The sequence below is a fragment of the Thamnophis sirtalis genome, unplaced genomic scaffold (genome assembly GCF_051295495.1).
Source record: "Thamnophis sirtalis isolate CommonGarterSnake01/CBP01778 unplaced genomic scaffold, rThaSir2_p1.2 scaffold_2, whole genome shotgun sequence".
In the NCBI taxonomy this organism is placed as follows: domain Eukaryota; kingdom Metazoa; phylum Chordata; class Lepidosauria; order Squamata; family Natricidae; genus Thamnophis; species Thamnophis sirtalis.
In genome coordinates this window covers 5,017,438-5,036,354 of record NW_028261382.1, presented here as the reverse complement: position 1 = coordinate 5,036,354, position 18,917 = coordinate 5,017,438, and the positions used below count along the sequence as shown (strand labels likewise).

At 47.9% G+C, this 18,917-nt stretch overlaps 1 protein-coding gene across 1 annotated transcript; it reads left to right on the top strand.

Annotated features, from left to right (window-relative positions):
* The first annotated feature begins 1,253 nt into the window (after window positions 1–1,253).
* On the top strand, window positions 1,254–18,746 carry CD276 (CD276 molecule). The gene is made up of 6 exons (XM_087707591.1): window positions 1,254–1,512; window positions 7,015–7,147; window positions 8,032–8,382; window positions 10,401–10,697; window positions 17,021–17,161; window positions 18,679–18,746. The coding sequence occupies exons 2-6, from the start codon at window positions 7,042–7,044 to the stop codon at window positions 18,744–18,746; spliced, it is 963 nt and encodes a 320-aa protein (XP_087563717.1). The 5' UTR covers window positions 1,254–1,512; window positions 7,015–7,041.
* Window positions 18,747–18,917: the final 171 nt, after the last annotated feature.

The following is an 18,917-nucleotide window of genomic DNA, read 5'->3' as shown; positions in this document are numbered from 1 at the left end:
ATAGAATAGAATAGGGATTGGGAATGGGAATAAGAATAGAATAAAATAGAACAGAATAGGATTAGGAATAGGAATAGAATGAAATGGAATAGAATAGAATAGAATAGGGATTGGGAATGGGAATAAGAATAAGAATAGAATAAAATAGAATAGGGATTGGGAATGGGAATAAGAATAGAATAAAATAGAACAGAATAGGATTAGGAATAGGAATAGAATGGAATGGAATAATATAGAATAGAACAGAATAGAATACGGATTGGGAATGGGAATAGGAATAGAATAAAATAGAACAGAATAAGATTAGGAATAGAATGGAATAGAATAGGGATTGGGAATAAGAATAGAATAAAATAGAACAGAATAGTATTAGGAATAGAATGGAATAGAATAGAATAGAATAGGGATTGGGAATGGGAATGGGAATAAGAATAGAATAAAATAGAACAGAATAGGATTAGGAATAGGAATAGAATGGAATGGAATAGAATAGAATAGGGATTGGGAATAAGAATAGAATAAAATAGAACAGAATAGGAATAGGAATAGAATGGAATAGAATAATAGTATTTGAAGGGACCTTGGAAGATTTTAGTCCTCCCCCTTGCTCAAGCAGTAAACTGTGTCCCACTTCAGACAGGTGTCTGTCCAGTCTCTTCTTAAAAAAATCTCCAGCGATGGAAAACACCCACAACTTCTGGAGGCAGGCTGTTCCACTGGTTAAATTGTTCTCACTGTCAGGAATAGAATAAGAGTAACAGAATTAGATTAGAAGACCTTGGAGGTCTTCTAGTCCAACCCCCTGCCTAGGCACGACTACACCACTTCAGGCAAAATGATTATCCAACATCTTCTTGAAAACTTCCAGCGTTGTTGGAGCATTCACAACTTCTGGAGGCAACTTCTGTTCCACTGATTCATTGTTCTCACTGTCAGGAAGTTTCTGCTTAGTTCTAAGTTGCTTCTCTCCTTGATTAGTTTCCATCCATTGTTCCTTGTCTTGCCTTCTGGAGCTTTGGAAAATAAGTGGAGCCCTTCTTCCTTGTGGCAGCCCCCTCAAACCCTGGGCCACCGCTATCATGCCACCACCACCCCCTACTCCTTCTCTCCTCTTTCCCCGCGACTCTCTCCACCCTTCCCTTTTCCCCTCCTCCCTCTTGGCCCCCTCCACCTCCCCCACCCCCCCAGTGGCCAGATCCTCCCTCTCCACACCCCGGAAGCCAAGGGGGCTGGCATTGCCTCCTTTTCAACTCGGCTCGGCTCCCCTCCGGCTCTCGCCCTCAAGGGCGCAGGGGGGTTTTCCCGGCTGGACGAGCTGGGATCTGCACGCCCTGAGGGTACGCGGAAAGAGGCGCAGACCCGCCCTTGGAAAGCAAGGGCGGCGGGAGGAGGAGGAGGAGGAGAAGGAAGGAGGACGATCGGGTAAGGCGAGCCGACTCAGAGCAGGCTGTGCAGCCCAGGCGCCCCCGGGCTGGCTGGCGCAACTTGGACGGAGTTTGATTGCGGGGCAGGGTAAGTCCGCTAATGTGGGGAGGGGGGCGCAGGGCAAGAAGGGGTGGCTTTTTTAGCCGGAGGGAAGGAAGAAGACCCTGTCTTGTCCACCCACCCTCCCTCCCTCCCTTCCTCCGGGTGTAGAAAGCAGCTGGAAGGGTCTTTTCCTGACCCCTCCCCGTCGCCGCGCCTGCTTGCGAAAAACAAAGCCCCTGGCTTCCACGGGTCCCCGAGGCGTGTAACTCCGGCCACGCGTCTTTCTCTGCATCTCTGAGCTGCTCCCCGGCTCAGTTTCGTTTCGTTCCCGCCGTTAGCTCCGGACTGGCTTTTCAGCCGGCCACGTAGGTCTGGAGAAAAGTTAGCAGCAGCCAGGCGAGGAAAGCGCTCCGTTTTCCCGCTTTCCACTCACCCGGGGTGGGTGGGTGGGGGGTTTCCACTCAGGCCCTCTCTGGGAAGAAAGTGGGGGGGCGGGGCGGTCGGGAAGGGTCCTTGGAAACGGGCGGGGATCAACAAATGGCCTTCTGTTGTTCTGGGAGGCTGAAAAGGGGAAGGGGTGGTAGTGGCGGTGGCCAGAATCCGAAGTTGCACGGGGGAGGGTGGCGATGCGGCTGAAAAACCAGATAAATAGATATTTGTCTATTTTCATTGATTCATTTAGTTTGTACGAGATAACTGGTGTAAGTATAAACAGGGACATTAACACAGGAAAGATAGATAGGTAGATAGATAGACAGACAGACAGATAGATACAGAAAGAGGAGAGGGGTGAGATAGATAGATAGATAGATAGATGCATAGATAGATAGATAGATAGATAGATAGATAGATAGATAGATAGATAGATAGATAGATAGATAGATAGATGATAGATAGATAGATAGATAGATGATAGATAGATAGATAGATGCATGCATGCATCGATAGACAGACAGATAGATAGATATAGATATATAGATATAGAAAGATTAGATAGATGATGGATAGATGGATAGGCAGGCAGGCAGACAGGCAGAGATAGATGATAGATAGATAGATAGATAGATAGATAGATAGATAGATAGATAGATAGATAGATAGATAGATAGATAGATAGATGATAGATAGATAGATAGATGATAGATAGATACATACATACATAAATACATGCGTACATGCATGCATAGATAGACAGACAGACAGACAGATAGATATAGATATAAATATATAGATATAGAAAGATTAGATAGATGATGGATAGATGGATAGGCAGGCAGACAGGCAGAGATAGATGATAGATAGATAGATAGATAGATAGATAGATAGATAGATAGATAGATAGATAGATACATAGATACATAGATAGATACATAGATAGATACATAGATAGATACATAGATAGATACATAGATAGATACATAGATCCAGAGATAGACAGACAGACAGATAGATAAATGATAGGTAGAGAAAGAGAGAGAGAGAGTTATAGATATAGATAGATAGATGATAGACAGACAGACAGACAGATAGACAGACGGGGAGAGGGGGGAGAGGGAGAGTGTGTATTCAGCAGAAAAGTTCAACAAACTTATCATTTGCATCTCCAAGACTGTACTTTAGACTAGAATTCCTGTCTGTGTATCCCTGTGTGTGTGTTTTCAAAATTGGCTTTGGGAATTCCCAGGGAAAAAAAATCATCTTCTCTCCTCTCCCCTCCCCTCCCCTCCTCTCCTCTCCTCCCCTCCCCTCCCCTTCCCTGTTCTGTTCTGATTATTTTCTGTTCTATTCTCTTTGGTTCTATTCTATTACCTCTCCTCTTCGTTCTTACCTAATCCTTCCGCTTGCCCAACCCTTTTAGAAAGCTGGACCTCTAATGTTAATTTGCAAAACTGAAATGGGGGCCACACCAGGGAATTTCCCTGTGGCCAGCTGGGCTTGGAGCCAGACAAATAACCACATCGGATGGATGTGGCGAAATGGGCCAAGCAAAGCAAAGATTGTGGGCTTCCGACCAACGGTCCCCTCAGGTCTGGTTGCGTAAGAATGGAGAAGTACTTTCTTGGACTCCATTGGAGAATTAACCCCAAACTAACTCGGTGCCATGTGGACCAACGTGCTCCCCAGCCTCTGGCGGGGATGCCAGTTTCAAAAAGTGTCTGTCTCTTTGTGTGCGTCGTTCAAACTATACTTCCTCACTTCCTGAAATTTCCCTTTGGGTAGGACGCCTCTGTGGCGCGCAAGCTGGCCATCTGTTTCCTTTGGTGGGATGACTTCATTGTGTAAGGTTGGTGAGATGGCTGTTTTCACCATCTTCTCTCCGGAGACCAAGATAGCAATAGCAGATTTTATATACCGCTTCATAGGGCTTTCAGCCCTCTCTAAGCGGTTTACAGAGTCAGCATATTGCCCCCAACAACAATCCGAGTCCTCATTTTACCCACCTCGGAAGGATGGAAGGCTGAGTCAACCCTGAGCCGGTGAGATTTGAACCGCTGAACTGCTGATCTGGCAGTCAGCTGAAGTGGCCTGCAGTACTGCACTCTACCCACTGCGCCACCTCGGCTCCTGTCATGAGGTCCAGGGGAAAGAATGATCAAGGCATCTTTTCTCTGGCTGAATAGGGTTGATATAGGTTTGCCCATCATGGCCCCATCCCGTTTCAGACAAATGGCTGTCCAGCCTCTTCTTAAAGAAATCTCCAGTGGTGTGGACAAAATAACAGCGTATCAGAGTCGGAAGGGACCTTGGAGGTCTTCTAGTCTAACTCCCCACTCAAGCAGGAAATCCTATACTGTTTCAGACAAATTCATTCCAATCTCTTCTTAAAGACTTCCGGTGTTGGGGCATTCACAACTTCTGGAGGCAGGTCGTTCCTCTGATTAATTGTTCTCACTGTTAGGGAGTTTCTCCTTAGTTCTAAGTTGCTTTTCCCCTGGATTAGTTTCCATCCATTGCTTCTTGTCCTGCCTTTTGGTGCTTTGGAGAATAGCTTGACTCCTTCTTCTTTGGGGCAACCCCTGAGATATTGGAAGACTGCTATCATGTCACCCCTAGTCCTTATTTTCATTAAACTAGACATTCCCAGTTCCTGCAACGTTTTAGCCTCCAGTCTCTTAACTATTTACACCTTTGAGAAGGAGCTTCCAATGATGGATTCAATGGGGGCACCTAGATCAATATAACCTCCTGCAGATTTTTTCGATTTATAGCGTTCAATATTTTCAGTCCTCATGGCTGGCCAATGATCCTGAAGATCATCATTCCAACCCACTCCCGTTGAGAAAGACTGGTGCACAAATTTCCCCCTTTTTTAAAACTGAAATCATCCTTCTGTTTGTTTTTTTTAAGCCAAGGATGTTGAGGGCGGATTGACCGAGCTTTGTAAATTTCACTTCTGCAAAGAAGGAGCCCTGACTAATAGTCCTGAGACCAGACTGTTCTTTCCTGATGGCCCTTTGTATGTTTTGAGGTCTGCCCAAGACAGCTTGGCTTTGTCAAGGCTCGCCCAGAGATAGCTTGTTTGCACAATCACACAGTAAAGGTGAATTGAGGGATGGAAGCAAGCATTTCAAAACCCAAGGTCCCAATTTAGATACATTTTTGTTGTTACTAGTTGTGAAGTTCATGTCCGATCCATCGCGATCCCATGGACAATGTTCCTCCAGGCCTTCCTGTCCTCTACCATCCTCTGGAATCCATTGAAGCTCATGCCGGCTGCTTCGGTGACTCCATCAAGCCACCTCCTTCTCTGCCGTCCCTTCTTCTTCTTTTGCCCTCCATCGTTCCCAGCATGAGGCTCTTCTCCAGGGAGTCCTTCCTTCTCATCAGGTGGCCAAAGGATTAGAGTTTCCTCTTCAGGATCTGGCCTTCTAAAGAGCAGTCAGGGCTGATCTCCTCTAGGACTGACCACTTTAATCAGTCTTTCTATATCTATCTATCTATCTATCTATCTATCTATCTATCTATCTATCTATCTATCTATCTATCTATCTATCATCTATCTATCTATCTATCATCTACTGTATCCATCCATCCATCCGTCCATCTATCCATCCATCCCTCTATCCTATCTATCTATCTATCTATCTATCTATCTATCTATCTATCTATCTATCTATCTATCTATCTATCTATCTATCTATCTATCTATCATCTATCTGGGTTGATCTCTTCTAGAACTGACCAGCTGGATGGCCTTGCAGTCCAAGGGGCTCGCAGGCGTCTCCTCCAGCCCCAGAGTTCAAAGGCCTCCATTCTTTGGCACTCAGCCTTCCTTATGGTCCAACTTTCACAGCCATCCATTGCAACTGGAAAAACCATAGCCTTGACTAGACACACTTTTGTTGGCAGGGTGATACAACATTATGTATTTCATTGATGCAATATTACATTATGTATTTAATGGGGGTGTTAGACGTTTAAGATGACCGTCCAAGCACAATCCCAGAGGGGGAAGGATATGATGTCATTCTAAGCTTCCATGTATCCCCCCCCCCCCCAAATATCCCTGGCTGGCTTCTAGGAGGATTTAGCACTGTGTGTTTATCTCGCACGCTTGAATTTTCTGCCATGTAATGCAGCTGGCACGCTTTGCTGGCATGGAAAAAAAAAAACATCTATTAGCCTTGACAATTATAGGTTCTGTTAGCGGAGAAAGGGAAAGCAGAAGAGCCCTGGTAGAAAGAGGCTAAAAATATAAACCCAGAAGGCCTTATAAATAGAGAGCGTTCCCGATGATGTCACATAAACAGGCTTGTCACAATCATAATTAGAGAGCCAAGAATGGGTGGGGAAAAGAACAGCAGGAGAAAGAAGCACATAAAACTGCCTGGATTTTGCAGAACATTTGATGGGACTTTTTGACGTTCAATCTACTCAACTGAAGGTTGGAAGGCCATTTTGGGGGCTGCTTTTGGGACATTTTCAGGCTGTTTTTCAGGCCATTTCTGGGACTATTTTCAGGCCATTTTTTGGGCAAAAAAATGGCAGAGAAAATGGCCAGGAAACAGTCCCCAAAATTTGGCATGCGCTGGCCAGATGTTCTTCAGATTTCCAATGCTCCAGCAGGCACACATGTTCCATTTTGGGCCCTCGGTGCTGAAAAGGTTCACCATGCCTGCTCCAGGCTGACTCCTCTTCTGACTCCACCAGTCCTTCTCCTTTACCGAAGCAGTGGAAGCCAAGAAGGCTGGGCCAAAGAAGGAGGCTTACATAGATGGGGACGATGTCCCTCATTTGGCCTAACTGGGAAGTCAAGGCAAGAGTCTCCCACACCATCTCGAAGAATTTCTCTGAAGGCATCTTCTCTATGAATCCAGGAGAGCTCCAGGTTCCTATGTGGACATTTTATGGAAGGATGGTTGAAGTGGTTCATTATTTCTCCTACCCAGGGTCCTTGTTTAGCTCTCCTTTCTGGCCTACAGCCCTAGGATTTCCTGGTGTCAACCAATCAAGGGGGTAGGATTGTGCACAACTCGTAGAGTTGTCTACATAACATGGAGAATATTACCTGGTGTTTGGTTTTGATCCTGTTTGGTTTTCCTTCAGGAAGAGGATCACGGATTTCTCTTGACCATGCACCCCAACGCTTGCGGGCCTCCTGGCTCCCAGAACTCTTCCTTGGCATGGAAGCTCTGGGTCCAGTTGCTTCTTCTGAGTTTTCTCCTGCCGGCTCAGCTGGGTAAGTAAGAGGAGCCTTGTGGACTTGGCTTCCTAACGTTTCCCTTCTGGGTTCCAAGTTTGACTTGGTTAAGGGTGATGTATATCTCTTTCTTATGCACGGATGATGTTCCCTAGTTGGGTCATGAAACATCTGCAAGGAAACCACCAAGCTCAGAGAACACCAAGGACCTCACAGTCCTCCTCCTCCTCCTCCTCCTCCTCCTCCTCCTCCTCCTCCTCCTCCTCCTCCTCCTCCTCCTCCTCCTCCTCCTCTTCTCTGCAAACCCCTTTCCCTTCTAGCACTGATGATGTTACGTGGTTGGCTCATGAAACATCTGCAAGGAAACCACCAAGCTCAGAGAACACCAAGGACCTCACAGTCCTTTTCCTCCTCCTCCTCCTCCTCCTCCTCCTCCTCCTCCTCCTCCTCCTCCTCCTCCTCCTCCTTCCTGCAAACCCCTTTCCCTTCTAGCACTGATGATGTTACCTAGTTGGGTCATGAAATATCTGCAAGAAAACCCCTAAGCTCAGAGAACACCAAGGACCTCACAGTCCTTTTCCTCCTCCTCTTCATCTCCTCCTCCTCCTCCTCCTCCTCCTCCTCCTCCTCTCTGCAAACCCCTTTCCCTTCTAGCACTGATGATGTTAACTGTCAGACGGCTCTGGCCCCCTCTCTGCCTACAACACAGAGCCCTCCTCAGAGCCTTCCCCAGACTCCACGACTGGCCCATGTCCCTCCCCAACCTCCTCACTGTCCGAATCTGCTACCAGCTCCGCTGGCGGGCCACAACACAGACTGCAGTTGGCAAAGGGAAGGCCGGAACACAAGGCTTCGTTCCCAAAGCTTTTGCAAGTGACTCAGCGGTGAAGTCTTAAGCCTTGTGTTGTCCTCTTCCCCATCAGGAGCTGTGGAGATCAAGGTCTCTGAAGATCCGGTGGTGGCCCTGGTTGGCCACGATGCCATTCTCCACTGTTCCTTCTCGCCGGAGGCCAACTTCAGTCTGAACGAACTCAGCCTCTTCTGGCAGGTGACCGATACCAACCAGATGGTGCACGGCTTCACGGAAGGCCGGGAACAGCCGGCCTACCAGGGCAGCACCTACGCCAACCGCACTGCCCTCTTCTACGACCAGCTGGCCCACGGCAACATGTCCCTGCTGCTACGCCGGGTGCAGATTTCCGACGAAGGGAGCTTCACCTGCTTCGTCAAAGTGCGAGACTTCAGCAGGGCGGCTGTTAGTCTGCAAATGGCAGGTGAGCTTCAAGGAAGGAGGCGGGCAAGATGATCCCCGGTGGCGCAGTGGTTAGAGTGCAGTACTGCAGGCTACTTCTGCTGACTGCCGGCTGCCTGCAATTTGGCAGTTCAAATCTCACCAGGCTCAAGGTTGACTCAGCCTTCCATCTTTCCGAGGTGGGTAAAATGGGGACCCAGATTGTTGGGGGCAAGAGGCTGACTCTGTAAACCACTTAGAGAGGGTTGTGAAGCACTATAAAGCAGTATATAAGTCTATTGCTATCTTCCTTCCTTCCTTCCTTCCTTCCTTCCTTCCTTCCTTCCTTCCTTCCTTCCTTCCTTCCTTCCTGGGGAGGGTAAAAATGGCCTCCCTATGGCCCTCTGGAAGGCTGAAAATCAGCTGGCTGGCATGTACATGCGTGTTGGAGCTGATGGCTTGCGTGCTGGCAGATATGGCTCCGCATTCCACCTGTGGCACTCATGCCATAGGTTTGCCATCACGGCCCTATGCCATTTCAGACCAATGGTTGTCTAATCTCTTCTTTAAAGCTTCCAGTGATGGAGCATTCACAACTTCTGGAGGCCAGCTGTTCCACTGATTGGTTGTTCTCACACTCAGGAAAGTGCACTGTGTCTCAGCTCTTCTTCATCAGCAGATAATACAATACAATAGCAGAGTTGGAAGGGACCTTGGAGGTCTTCTAGTCCAACCCCCTGCCTAGGCAGGAAACCCTATACCATTTCAGACAAACGGCTATCCAACATCTTCTTAAAAACTTCCAGTGTTGGGGCATTCACAACTTCTGGAGGCAAGTTGTTCCATTGATTCATTGTCCTCACTGTCAGGAAATTCATCCTCAGTTCTAAGTTGCTTCTCTCCTTGATTAGTTTCCACCCATTGCTTCTTGTTCTACCCTCAGGTGCCTTGGAGAATAGCTTGGCTCCCTCTTCTTTGGGGCAACCCCTGAGATATTGGAAGACTCCTGTCATGTCTCCCCTAGTCCTTATTTTCACTAGATTAGACATACCCAGTTCCTGCAACGTTTTAGCCTCCAGTCTCTTAACTATTTACACCTTTGAGAAGGAGCTTCCAATGATGGATTCAATAGGGACACCTAGTCCAATATAACCATCTGCAGAACTTTTCGATTTATAGTGTCCAGTATTTTCAGCCCTTATGGCTGGCCAATGATCATGAAGAGCATCATTCCAACCCACTCCTGTTGAGAAAGACTGGTGCACAAATTTCCCCCTTTTTTAAAACTGAAATCATCCTTCTGGGTTTTTTTGGGGGGGGGAAGCCAAGGACGCTGAGGGCGGATTGACCGAGCTTTGTAAATTTCACTTCTGCAAAGAAGGAGCCATGACTAATAGTCCTGAGACCAAACTGTTCTTTTCTGATGGCCCTTGGCATGTTTTGAGGTCTGCCCAAGACAGCTTGGCTTGTCAAGGCTCGCTTGTCAGGCCTGCAATTATATTCCTTTTAGAATTTTGGCCTGCCACACTTTCTCTTATTTCATTATGCTGTTTTCATTAGTATAAGTGATGGGAGGGGGGAATAGAAGGAGTAGGATTGTGGAATGTATTATTTTCATTCTTTACTAGAAGCCAAGGTCATCCTTTGTCTCCGTGTTCTTTGACACCTGACCGGAAGCAGCTGGGTGTGGATGCCAGTGTGGAAGAAGAAGATTGGACCATGTGATGGGTTGTGGGTGTGGGGACAAGATCAAGGACTTTTAACTGGGTGGAATTCTGATGTCGTTTCCAGTATTGGGATTAACACAGATGTGCCTAAGATGTCTGCTTTATTAAATTGGAACTTTAAGGATAGTTTTGCCTTGGACTCTGATTTAATTCTACATGATACTTGGAACGCTGACATCGCCCAGAGATAGCTTGTTTACACAATCACACAGTAAAGGTGAATTGTGGGATGGAACTAGACATACCCAATTCCAGTCGCTTGATTGTAAGTCGAATGAATTGACGGGGGTTTTTGGTCACCGGTCGTCTCTCATCCACTCTTCTCCTGTTTTAGCGACCTACTCCAAGCCAAATGTCAACCTGGAACCCAGCAAGAACCTGAAGCCGGGGGACCTGGTCAAAGTGAAATGCCATAGCTTCTCTGGGTACCCTGAAGCTGTTGTGCTCTGGCAAGATGGGCACGGCAACAACCTCACCGACAACATCACCACCTCCCAGATGGCCAATGAGCAGGGCCTCTTTGACGTCCAGAGCATCCTACAGGTGGTGCTGGAACCCAATAGCACCTACAGTTGCCTGATCAAGAATCCTCTGCTTCAAGAGGTGACCCACGCTTCCGTCACCATCACAGGTTTGCGCCTTTCAGGGACAGGGTAACATCTGGGATAGTCGGTGGGTAGGGAGGGGGTCTATATCGGGGTGGAGGGTGGGCTTAGCTGGAAGTGCAGACCTCTGTGGAGAAGACTCAAGGGCTGCTGTAATGGGCACAAAAAGGTTGTAAGTAAAGCAGAGGTGGTATTCAGCAGGTTCTGACCAGTTCTGGAGAACTGGTAGTGGAAATTTTGAGTAGTTCGGAGAACCAGTAAATACCACCTCTGGCTGGCCGCGCCCCCATCAATTCTCTGCCTCCCGAATCCCAGCTGATCGGGAGGGAATGGGGATTTTGCAGTATCCTTCCCCTGGAATGGAGTAGGAATGGAGATTTTGCAGTATCCTTCCCCTGTAGTGGGGAGGGAATGGAGATTATGCAGGTTCCTTCCTCTGGAGTGGGGAGAGAATGGAGATTTTGCAGTATCCTTCCCCTGGAGTGGAGTAGGAATGGAGATTTTGCAGTATCCTTCCCGTGAAGTGGAGTAGGAATGGAGATTTTGCAGTATCCTTCCCGTGGAGTGGAGTAGGAATGGGGATTTTACAGTATCCTTCCCGTGGAGTGGAGTAGGAATGGAGATTTTGCAGTATCCTTCCCGTGGAGTGGGGAGGGAATGGAGATTTTGCAGTATCCTTCCCATGGAGTGGAGTAGGAATAAAGATTTTGCAGTATCCATCCCGTGGAATGGAGTAGGAATGGTGATTTTGCAGTATCCTTTCCCTGGAGTGGGGAGGGAATGGGGATTTTACAGTATCCTTCCCCTGCCACGCCCACCAAACCACGCCCTCAGAACCGGTAGTAAACATTTTTGAATCTACCTCTACTTAATGACTCTGTAAATTTAAAAAGACTTAATGTCTTTACCTCTGGACAGAAGTTATTGACAGAAGCGGCATATAAATGTAATAAATCAAATCAATCAATCAATTTTTTAAAACCAAGAAATGTTTACGAATGGAGACCAATATACGGATCCTGTTGCAGGATCCCATCTGGGTCGGTTAAATTGTAGGATTGCAGCCTTCGAAAGGATTTGCTTTCCAGGGAAGTTCTGACCTTTTCCCTCTCCGCCGTCCCGACACCGCTTTGCCTTGCCAACGTATCTTTGCCAGCTTTCCAGATGTCTTCGAGCCATTTCAATTTTTATAGACTCCCCCCCAAGTTCTCGCTAACCTTCTTCACTTGACGGTAACATTAATTAGGGTTTAATTGTCCTTGGCACAGCAATCGCTGCTTTGTAAGAGAAGGTCCCTTCGGGAGCATAAACATTTCCGTTAAACACACGATGCCACTTGATGGAGCCCAGTAGCGCCGGGACACCGGCTGGAAGTGTCTTCTTTGGGGGGGGAGGGCGGGCAGCAAAGGAAATGCCAATAAAAATGATGCCTGCCTTGTAACCCAGGGGTCCCCAGCTGTTGGGAACTGGGCCATGCAAGTGACAGGTGTTCTGACCCAGGTCCCCAAATACGACAAACTCTCTGAAATGAATTCAAAGATTCCTTGATTAGGAGCTCGGCAAAAAGTTTCTCTCTCAACGCAGGTTAACAAGTCCGTCCATCAGGGAGATGAATAGTTGTCTGCCACATCTGTTCATCTCTGCCCTTTTTCTCCCCACAACTAGGGTGAGGCTTCTGTAGCAGCAGTGGCTCTTCTGTCCCAAGGACCGGCCCATAGATTTCCACTGCTCTCCTCTCCTCTGCCTTCTGCTCCTCCGGGCATCGGGCACTGGGCCCAGCTGCTCCTCCTCTTTCTCATCAGCCACCTCCAGACCTGGGGGCTGTTGAATCTCAATCTGAGGGCTGATGGACGCCTCCCCTCTCTCTGACAGCTCCAATCCCTCTTCCCCCTCGGAGCTCTCAAACACTTAGAGAGTGCTGTAAAGCACTGTGAAGCATTAGAGCCGAGGTGGCGCAGTGGTTAGGATGTAGTACTGCAGGCCACTTCAGCTGACTGTTATCTGCAGTTCAGCGGTTCTAATCTCACCGGCTCAAGGTTGACTCAGCCTTCCATCCTTCCGAGGTGGGTAAAATGAGGACCCGGATTGTTGGGGGCGATATGCTGACTCTGTAAACTGCTTAGAGAGGGCTGAAAGCCCTATGAAGCGGTATATAAGTCTAACTGCTATTGCTATTGCTATTATATAAGTCTCAGTCCTATTGATAGTGTCCTTCCTTCCTTCCTCTCTTCCTCCCTCCCTCCCTCCCTCCCTCCCTTCCTTCCTCTCTTCCTCCCTCCCTCCCTTCCTTCCTTCCTTCCTTCCTTGTGGTTAGAATGCAGTATTGCAGATTAACTCTGCTGACTGGCAGCAGTTCGATTCTGACCAACTCAAGATGGACTCAGCCTTCCATCCTTCCAAGGTGGGTAAAATGAGGACCCAGATTGTTGGGGGCAAAAGGCTGACTCTGTAAATCTCTTAGAGAGGGCTGTAAAGCACGGTGAAGCGGTATATAAGTCTAAGTGCTATTGCTACTTTCCTTCCTTCCTTCCTTCCTTCCCTCCCTCCCTCCTTCTGGTTAGAATGCAGTATTGCAGGCTCACTCTGCCCACTGCCAGCAGTTCAATCCTGACTGGCTCAAGGTGGCCTCAGCCTTCCAACCTTCCAAGGATGGTAAAATGAGGACCCAGATTGTTGGGGGCAAGAGGCTGACTCTGTAAACCACTTAGAGAGGGCTGTAAAGCACTGTGAAGCGATATATAAGTCTAAGCGCTATTGCTACTTTCCTTCCTTCCTTCCTTCCCTCCCTCCCTCCCTCCCTCCCTCCCTCCCTCCCTCCTTGCGGTTAGAATGCAGTATTGCAGGCTCACTCTGCCCACTGCCAGCAGTTCAATCCTGACCGGCTCAAGGTGGCCTCAGCCTTCCAAACTTCCAAGGATGGTAAAATGAGGACCCAGATTGTTGGGGGCAAGAGGCTGACTCTGTAAACTGCTTAGAGAGGGCTGTAAAAGCACTGTGAAGCGGTATATATGTCTAAGTGCTATTGCAACTGCACATCAAAATAGAACCTGTAGGTTGTTGTGAGAACGAATTTCCCAGAATTTGGCATTAAAAACAACGCCCTTTAAGCATTCTGTCACCTGGGATTGAAATCTCCTTGAACGGGAACAAATCTTTGGCCAGATCAGTGTTGTTAAACAGTTTTTTCCCACTAATTAAAAGAAAATGTATCTTGCAAACAGATGTCCCCATTGTGCTCAAACGTCCTCTCTTCCATCTTGGGAGCCTTGTCTTAAAAACGTGGAACAAAAAGAGGAGAAAGAGAACAGATTTCAGTTTCCTAAAAAGCAGTGTTTGGCTTGGCAACATGTCAGAAATCATCAAGCTCTTTTTCATATGAGGAATTTCAACAAAGGCTCAGCGGTGAATTTTTGGGTGCTTCTGAAAAGCAGAGGATGCCCAATTTCCAACGCCTTCTCTCTTTTTTTTTAATTTTCCAAAATCTCTCCCTGGTTTAATTTAGCTGATGTTCTAGACTCCCCCCCCCCTCCCGTCCTTGTAAATCAGAAATTTTAGCCTTATATGTCACATTTATGGTATGGTATGGTATGGTATAAGTTTATTTATAGGCCGCCCTTTTCCCTGAGGGGACTCAGGGCGGCTTACAACTTATGTGGGAGGGGATACATACAATGACGTATAGAACATACATAATTAAAAAATAGAGCAACATTCATCATTTGGGTGGGGACGGATTATAATCTTTATCCCCAGGCCTGACAGGATAGCCAGATCTTGAGGGCTGTGCGGAAGGTCTGAAGGGTGGTGAGGGTACGAATCTCCATGGGGAGATCGTTCCAAAGGGTCGGAGCTACTACTGAAAAGGCTCTCCTCCGCGTAGTTGCCAGTCGACACTGACTGGCAGATGGAACTCGGAGGAGGCCTATGCCCTGCCAATGTCCGTTTTCAGTGGATCCTGGACTTCTGAATCTTGCTTTGAATGCTTTCCCCCCCTTGAGATTTGAAGGGAAAAGCGAGGGAAATTATTTTGCTCCACCAAGGAAGGCAAATTTTACTCGATTTTACTTCATCTTCATGGACATCCTCAACTGAAAATTCTGTGTCGGGCAGGAGGCCTGATGGAATGCTATTGAAGTTGTTTACAAATGCTAGGACAGTTAGTAAATTTTTTTTTGAGTGGGGAGGGGAAATGCGTGCAAATATACTATGCATCCCCCAGTTGGGAAACTGTCAGCCAAAATGGAAGAAGAGGTCAAGCACAGAATTAGCCTTGAGTCTTTGTGCACCCACAAGAGACATTAACCTCCCCCAGATCCATGAAATTTGCTTGTTCCCAAGAGAAGGCAATAACAATAGCAATAGCACTTGGACTTATATACCGCTTTACATTGCTTTACAACCCTCTCTAAGCGGTTTACAGAGTCAGCCTCTTGCCCCCAACAATCCGGGTCCTCGTTTTACCCACCTCGGAAGGATGGAGGGCTGAGTCAGCCTTGAGTTAGTCAGGATCGAACTGATGGCAGCCAGCAGAGTTAACCTGCAATACTGCATTCTAACACAGGGAAGGAAGGAAGGAAGGAAGGAAGGAAGGAAGGAAGGAAGGAAGGAAGGAAGGAAGGAAGGAAGAACACTATCAATAGCACTTCAATATACTTCTTAACAGTGTTTCACAGTCAACCTTGAGCCTGCTGAAATTCGAACTGCCGAATTGCAGGCAGCAGAAGTAGCCTGCAGTACTGCACTCTCACCACTGCGCCACTGTGCAGCACGGAAAGATTCTTGTAATATAAGTGGAAATCAATAAAGTTGTAGACTTAGGCTATACATGTATGGCTCGGTTTGCCTGTGGCTGACACCCCCAACAGTTACGTCTGCATCAAAAAGGGGGCAGAAATCTTTTGACACCCTCTGTCCCATAACAATAGCAATAGCAATAGCAGTTAGACTTATATACCGCTTCATAGGGCTTTTAGCCCTCTCTAAGAGGTTCCCAGAGTCAGCATATTGCCCCCACAGTCTGGGTCCTCATTTCATCCACCTCGGAAGGATGGAAGGCTGAGTCAACCTTGAGCCCGTGAGATTTGAACCGCCGAACTGCAGATAGCAGTCAGCTGGTTGCAGTACTGCACCCTAACCACTGCACCACCTCGGCTCTAACAAAGAGGATGCTGCTTTCCCAGCAACCCATTCAGTGAGGATAAAAATCCATCTGTTGCTTTCAGCTGTACGTGAAGTACCGTATTTTTCGGAGTATAAGACACACCAAGATTTTGAAAAGACAAATTTTTTTAAAAAAGTTTTTTGCCACTCTGCAGACCTCCCAAAAATGGCCCATTTTTTTTGGTCAAAAAAGGGGTATGAATAGCCTTTAGGAGGCTTATAGAGTGCTCCTGGGGGCCGAGGGGGGCAAAAACGAGTAAAAAACCGGCCCATGTTTTGCTCATTTTTGCCCTCCCCAGCCCCCAGGAGCACTGTGGAAGCCTCCTAAAGGCTCTGCATAGCCATTTTTGCAAAGTGGTGGGGGGGGGTTCAGGAGGCCAAAAATGCTGTATTCAGTGTATAAGAAGCACCCAGATTTCCAGCCTCTTTTTTTGAGGGGAAAAGGTGCATCTTATACTCCGAAAAAATACAGTAGCCTTGCCAACATCCGAAATATCTCCCGTCGAAGCAGAGCCACGTGGTTCCACCACAAAACCGCGGTACACTAAAGCGCGTGTGACTAAAGCGCGGTGACAAAACCGCACCATCAAAACCGCGCGACAACAGCGCGCCGACAACAGCGCACCGACAGAAGCGCGCTGTAACATAACCCTAAAAATAACCCTAAACCTAACCCTAAACCTACCCTAAACCTAACCCCTAAACCTAACCCTAAACCTTACCTTAAGTTAAATCGCGCTTCTGTCGGCGCGCTGTTGTCGGCGCGCTTTTGACATCGCGGTTTTAGCGCCGCGGTGTTGTTGGCGCGCTTTTTGATGTTCACGATTATGTCGTGCCACGGAGCCACGTAGGGGAATCCATTAGGCTGAATGCCTCCTTGCTCAGCTTCTCCTCCTCCTCTTCCTCCTCCTCCTCTGAGCAAAGGGTGATAGATCAGCATTTATTTGAATTTATTAGCATGATTATTTAAAGGTTAATGAAGTGTTTGATAGGGTAATTCAACCTGCTGTTTCCTTGGACGTCTAGGGAAACTGCAGTCAATGAAGCGTTTAGATTGGGGGCTCTGGGCTCTGAGCGAGTTCTTGGCAGCCAGCTGCCCTTTACGGTGTGCGCGTGCGGCATGACATTGAACCCATGTGGTAGAGTTTTCCTCGGGTCATCCCATTTTTCCTTCTCTGTCTCCTTCCAGGACAACACCTTCTGTTCCCAGCAGTGGCTCTGTGGGTCACCGTAGGGCTGTCGATTTGCCTTGTGGTCCTTCTGATGGTCCTGGCGTACGTCTGCCAGAAGAAGATCCGTCAGAGTTGCAAAGAGGAGAAAGCGAAAGCCGGTAAGAGTTACCTTGAGCGTAGGCTCGCTCTGCCTTGACGCACGCATTGCACGCACCTGCTCAACCCCTCCGACAATCTGTCTGGGTATTTCTAGGGCTAGGCACCGCTTGGAGTTTGAAGGCAGCACGGGGCTTCCCGGGGCTGGGAAGCGGCCCCTGTCTGCAGCTCTTGAAAGCAGCTGTGTCTCTTTGGTGTGTGGGCGTTGGTGGCTGCCTTTTGCAATTGCCCCACGCTCCTGGGGAGAAGTGCTTTGAATTCAAATTGGTGTTACTCAGCTTTGGCAGCTTGAAGATGGGTGGACTTCACCCTCCCCCTTCTCCCCTCTGCAAATCCCACTCCCTTCTAGCTCTGATGATGTTCCCTAGTTGGGTAATGCAATGTCTTCAAGAAAGCCACCAAGCTCAGAGAGCACCAAGGATGCTACAGTCATTGTCCTCCTTCTCCTCCTCCTCCTCTTCCTCCTCTTCCTCCTCCTCCTCCTCCTCCCCCATCCTGCTCCTCCTCCTCCTTCCCACATCCTCCTCCTTCTCCTCCTCCTCCCCCCTCCTCCTCCACAATCTTCATTCCCTTCTAGCATTGATGATGTTCCCTAGTTGAGTAATGAAATGTCTTCAAGAAAGCCACCAAGCTCAGAGAGCACCAAGGATGCTACAGTCCTCCTCCTCCTCCTCCTCCTCCTCCTCCTCCTCCTCCTCCTCCTCCTCCTCCTCCTCCTCCTCTCCATCCTCCTCCTCCTCTCCATCCTCCTTCCTCCATCCTCCTCCTGCTGCTTCTCCTCCTCTCCATCCTCTTCCTCCTTCCCCATCCTCCTCCTCCTCTCCATCCTCCTCTTCCCCATCTTCCTCCTCCTCTTCCTGCTCCTGCTTTAACCTAGTTTGGTAATAAAACATCTGCAGGAAAACAACTGACTTCAGAGAGTACCTAGGACCCCAAAGTCCTCGTTGTCCTGCCCCTCCTCGTCCCCTCCTCACTTCTCCCCCCTCCTCTTCACTGTTACCTAGTTTGATAATGAAACATCTGCAAGGAAACAACCACATCCAGAGTGGACCTAGGACCCATAAGCCATTGTTGTCCTCCCTCTCCCTTCCCCAATCTCCCTCTTACTCCTCCTGCCTGAAAACTACTCCTTACTAGCACTGATGATGTCACCTGGTTTGGTAATGAAACGTCTGCAAGAAAGCAACCAAGTTTTAGAGAGCATCAGTACCCTAAAGCCATCATTGTCCTCCCCTCCCCCCTCCCTGCAAACCACACCCCTTTCTACCAATTTCGTTGTATTTGTTTTGTAAGACGACAATAAAGGCTACATATCTTTCTAGTACTGATAGTGCCTAGTTTGAGTAAGGACACATCCGCAAGAAAACCACCAAACTCAGAGGGCAGCCAGGGGACTCCCCATTTCAACCTCGAGCTGCATATCTTCCCCTTTATTGAAATCAGAAGTGGTGAGAATTTTGATTTCGATAAAGGCATGAGAATTCCTCGGCATTCTCACCACTTTTACTCTCCTCTTAAGGCAACTGTCAACTTTTACACCGATGTAGAAAAGGAAGTCCTGCACTGCCCCCTGCTGGCCCGTTGTAAAACCTCCCCATTTCAACCTTGAGCTACATATCTTCCCCTTTATCGAAATCAGAAGTGGTGAGAATTTTGATTTCGATAAAGGCATGAGAATTCCTCGGCATTCTGCCCGTATCCCAGGGATAGAATATTGCAGGTTTTACAATGGGCCAGCAGGGGGCAGTGCAGGACTTC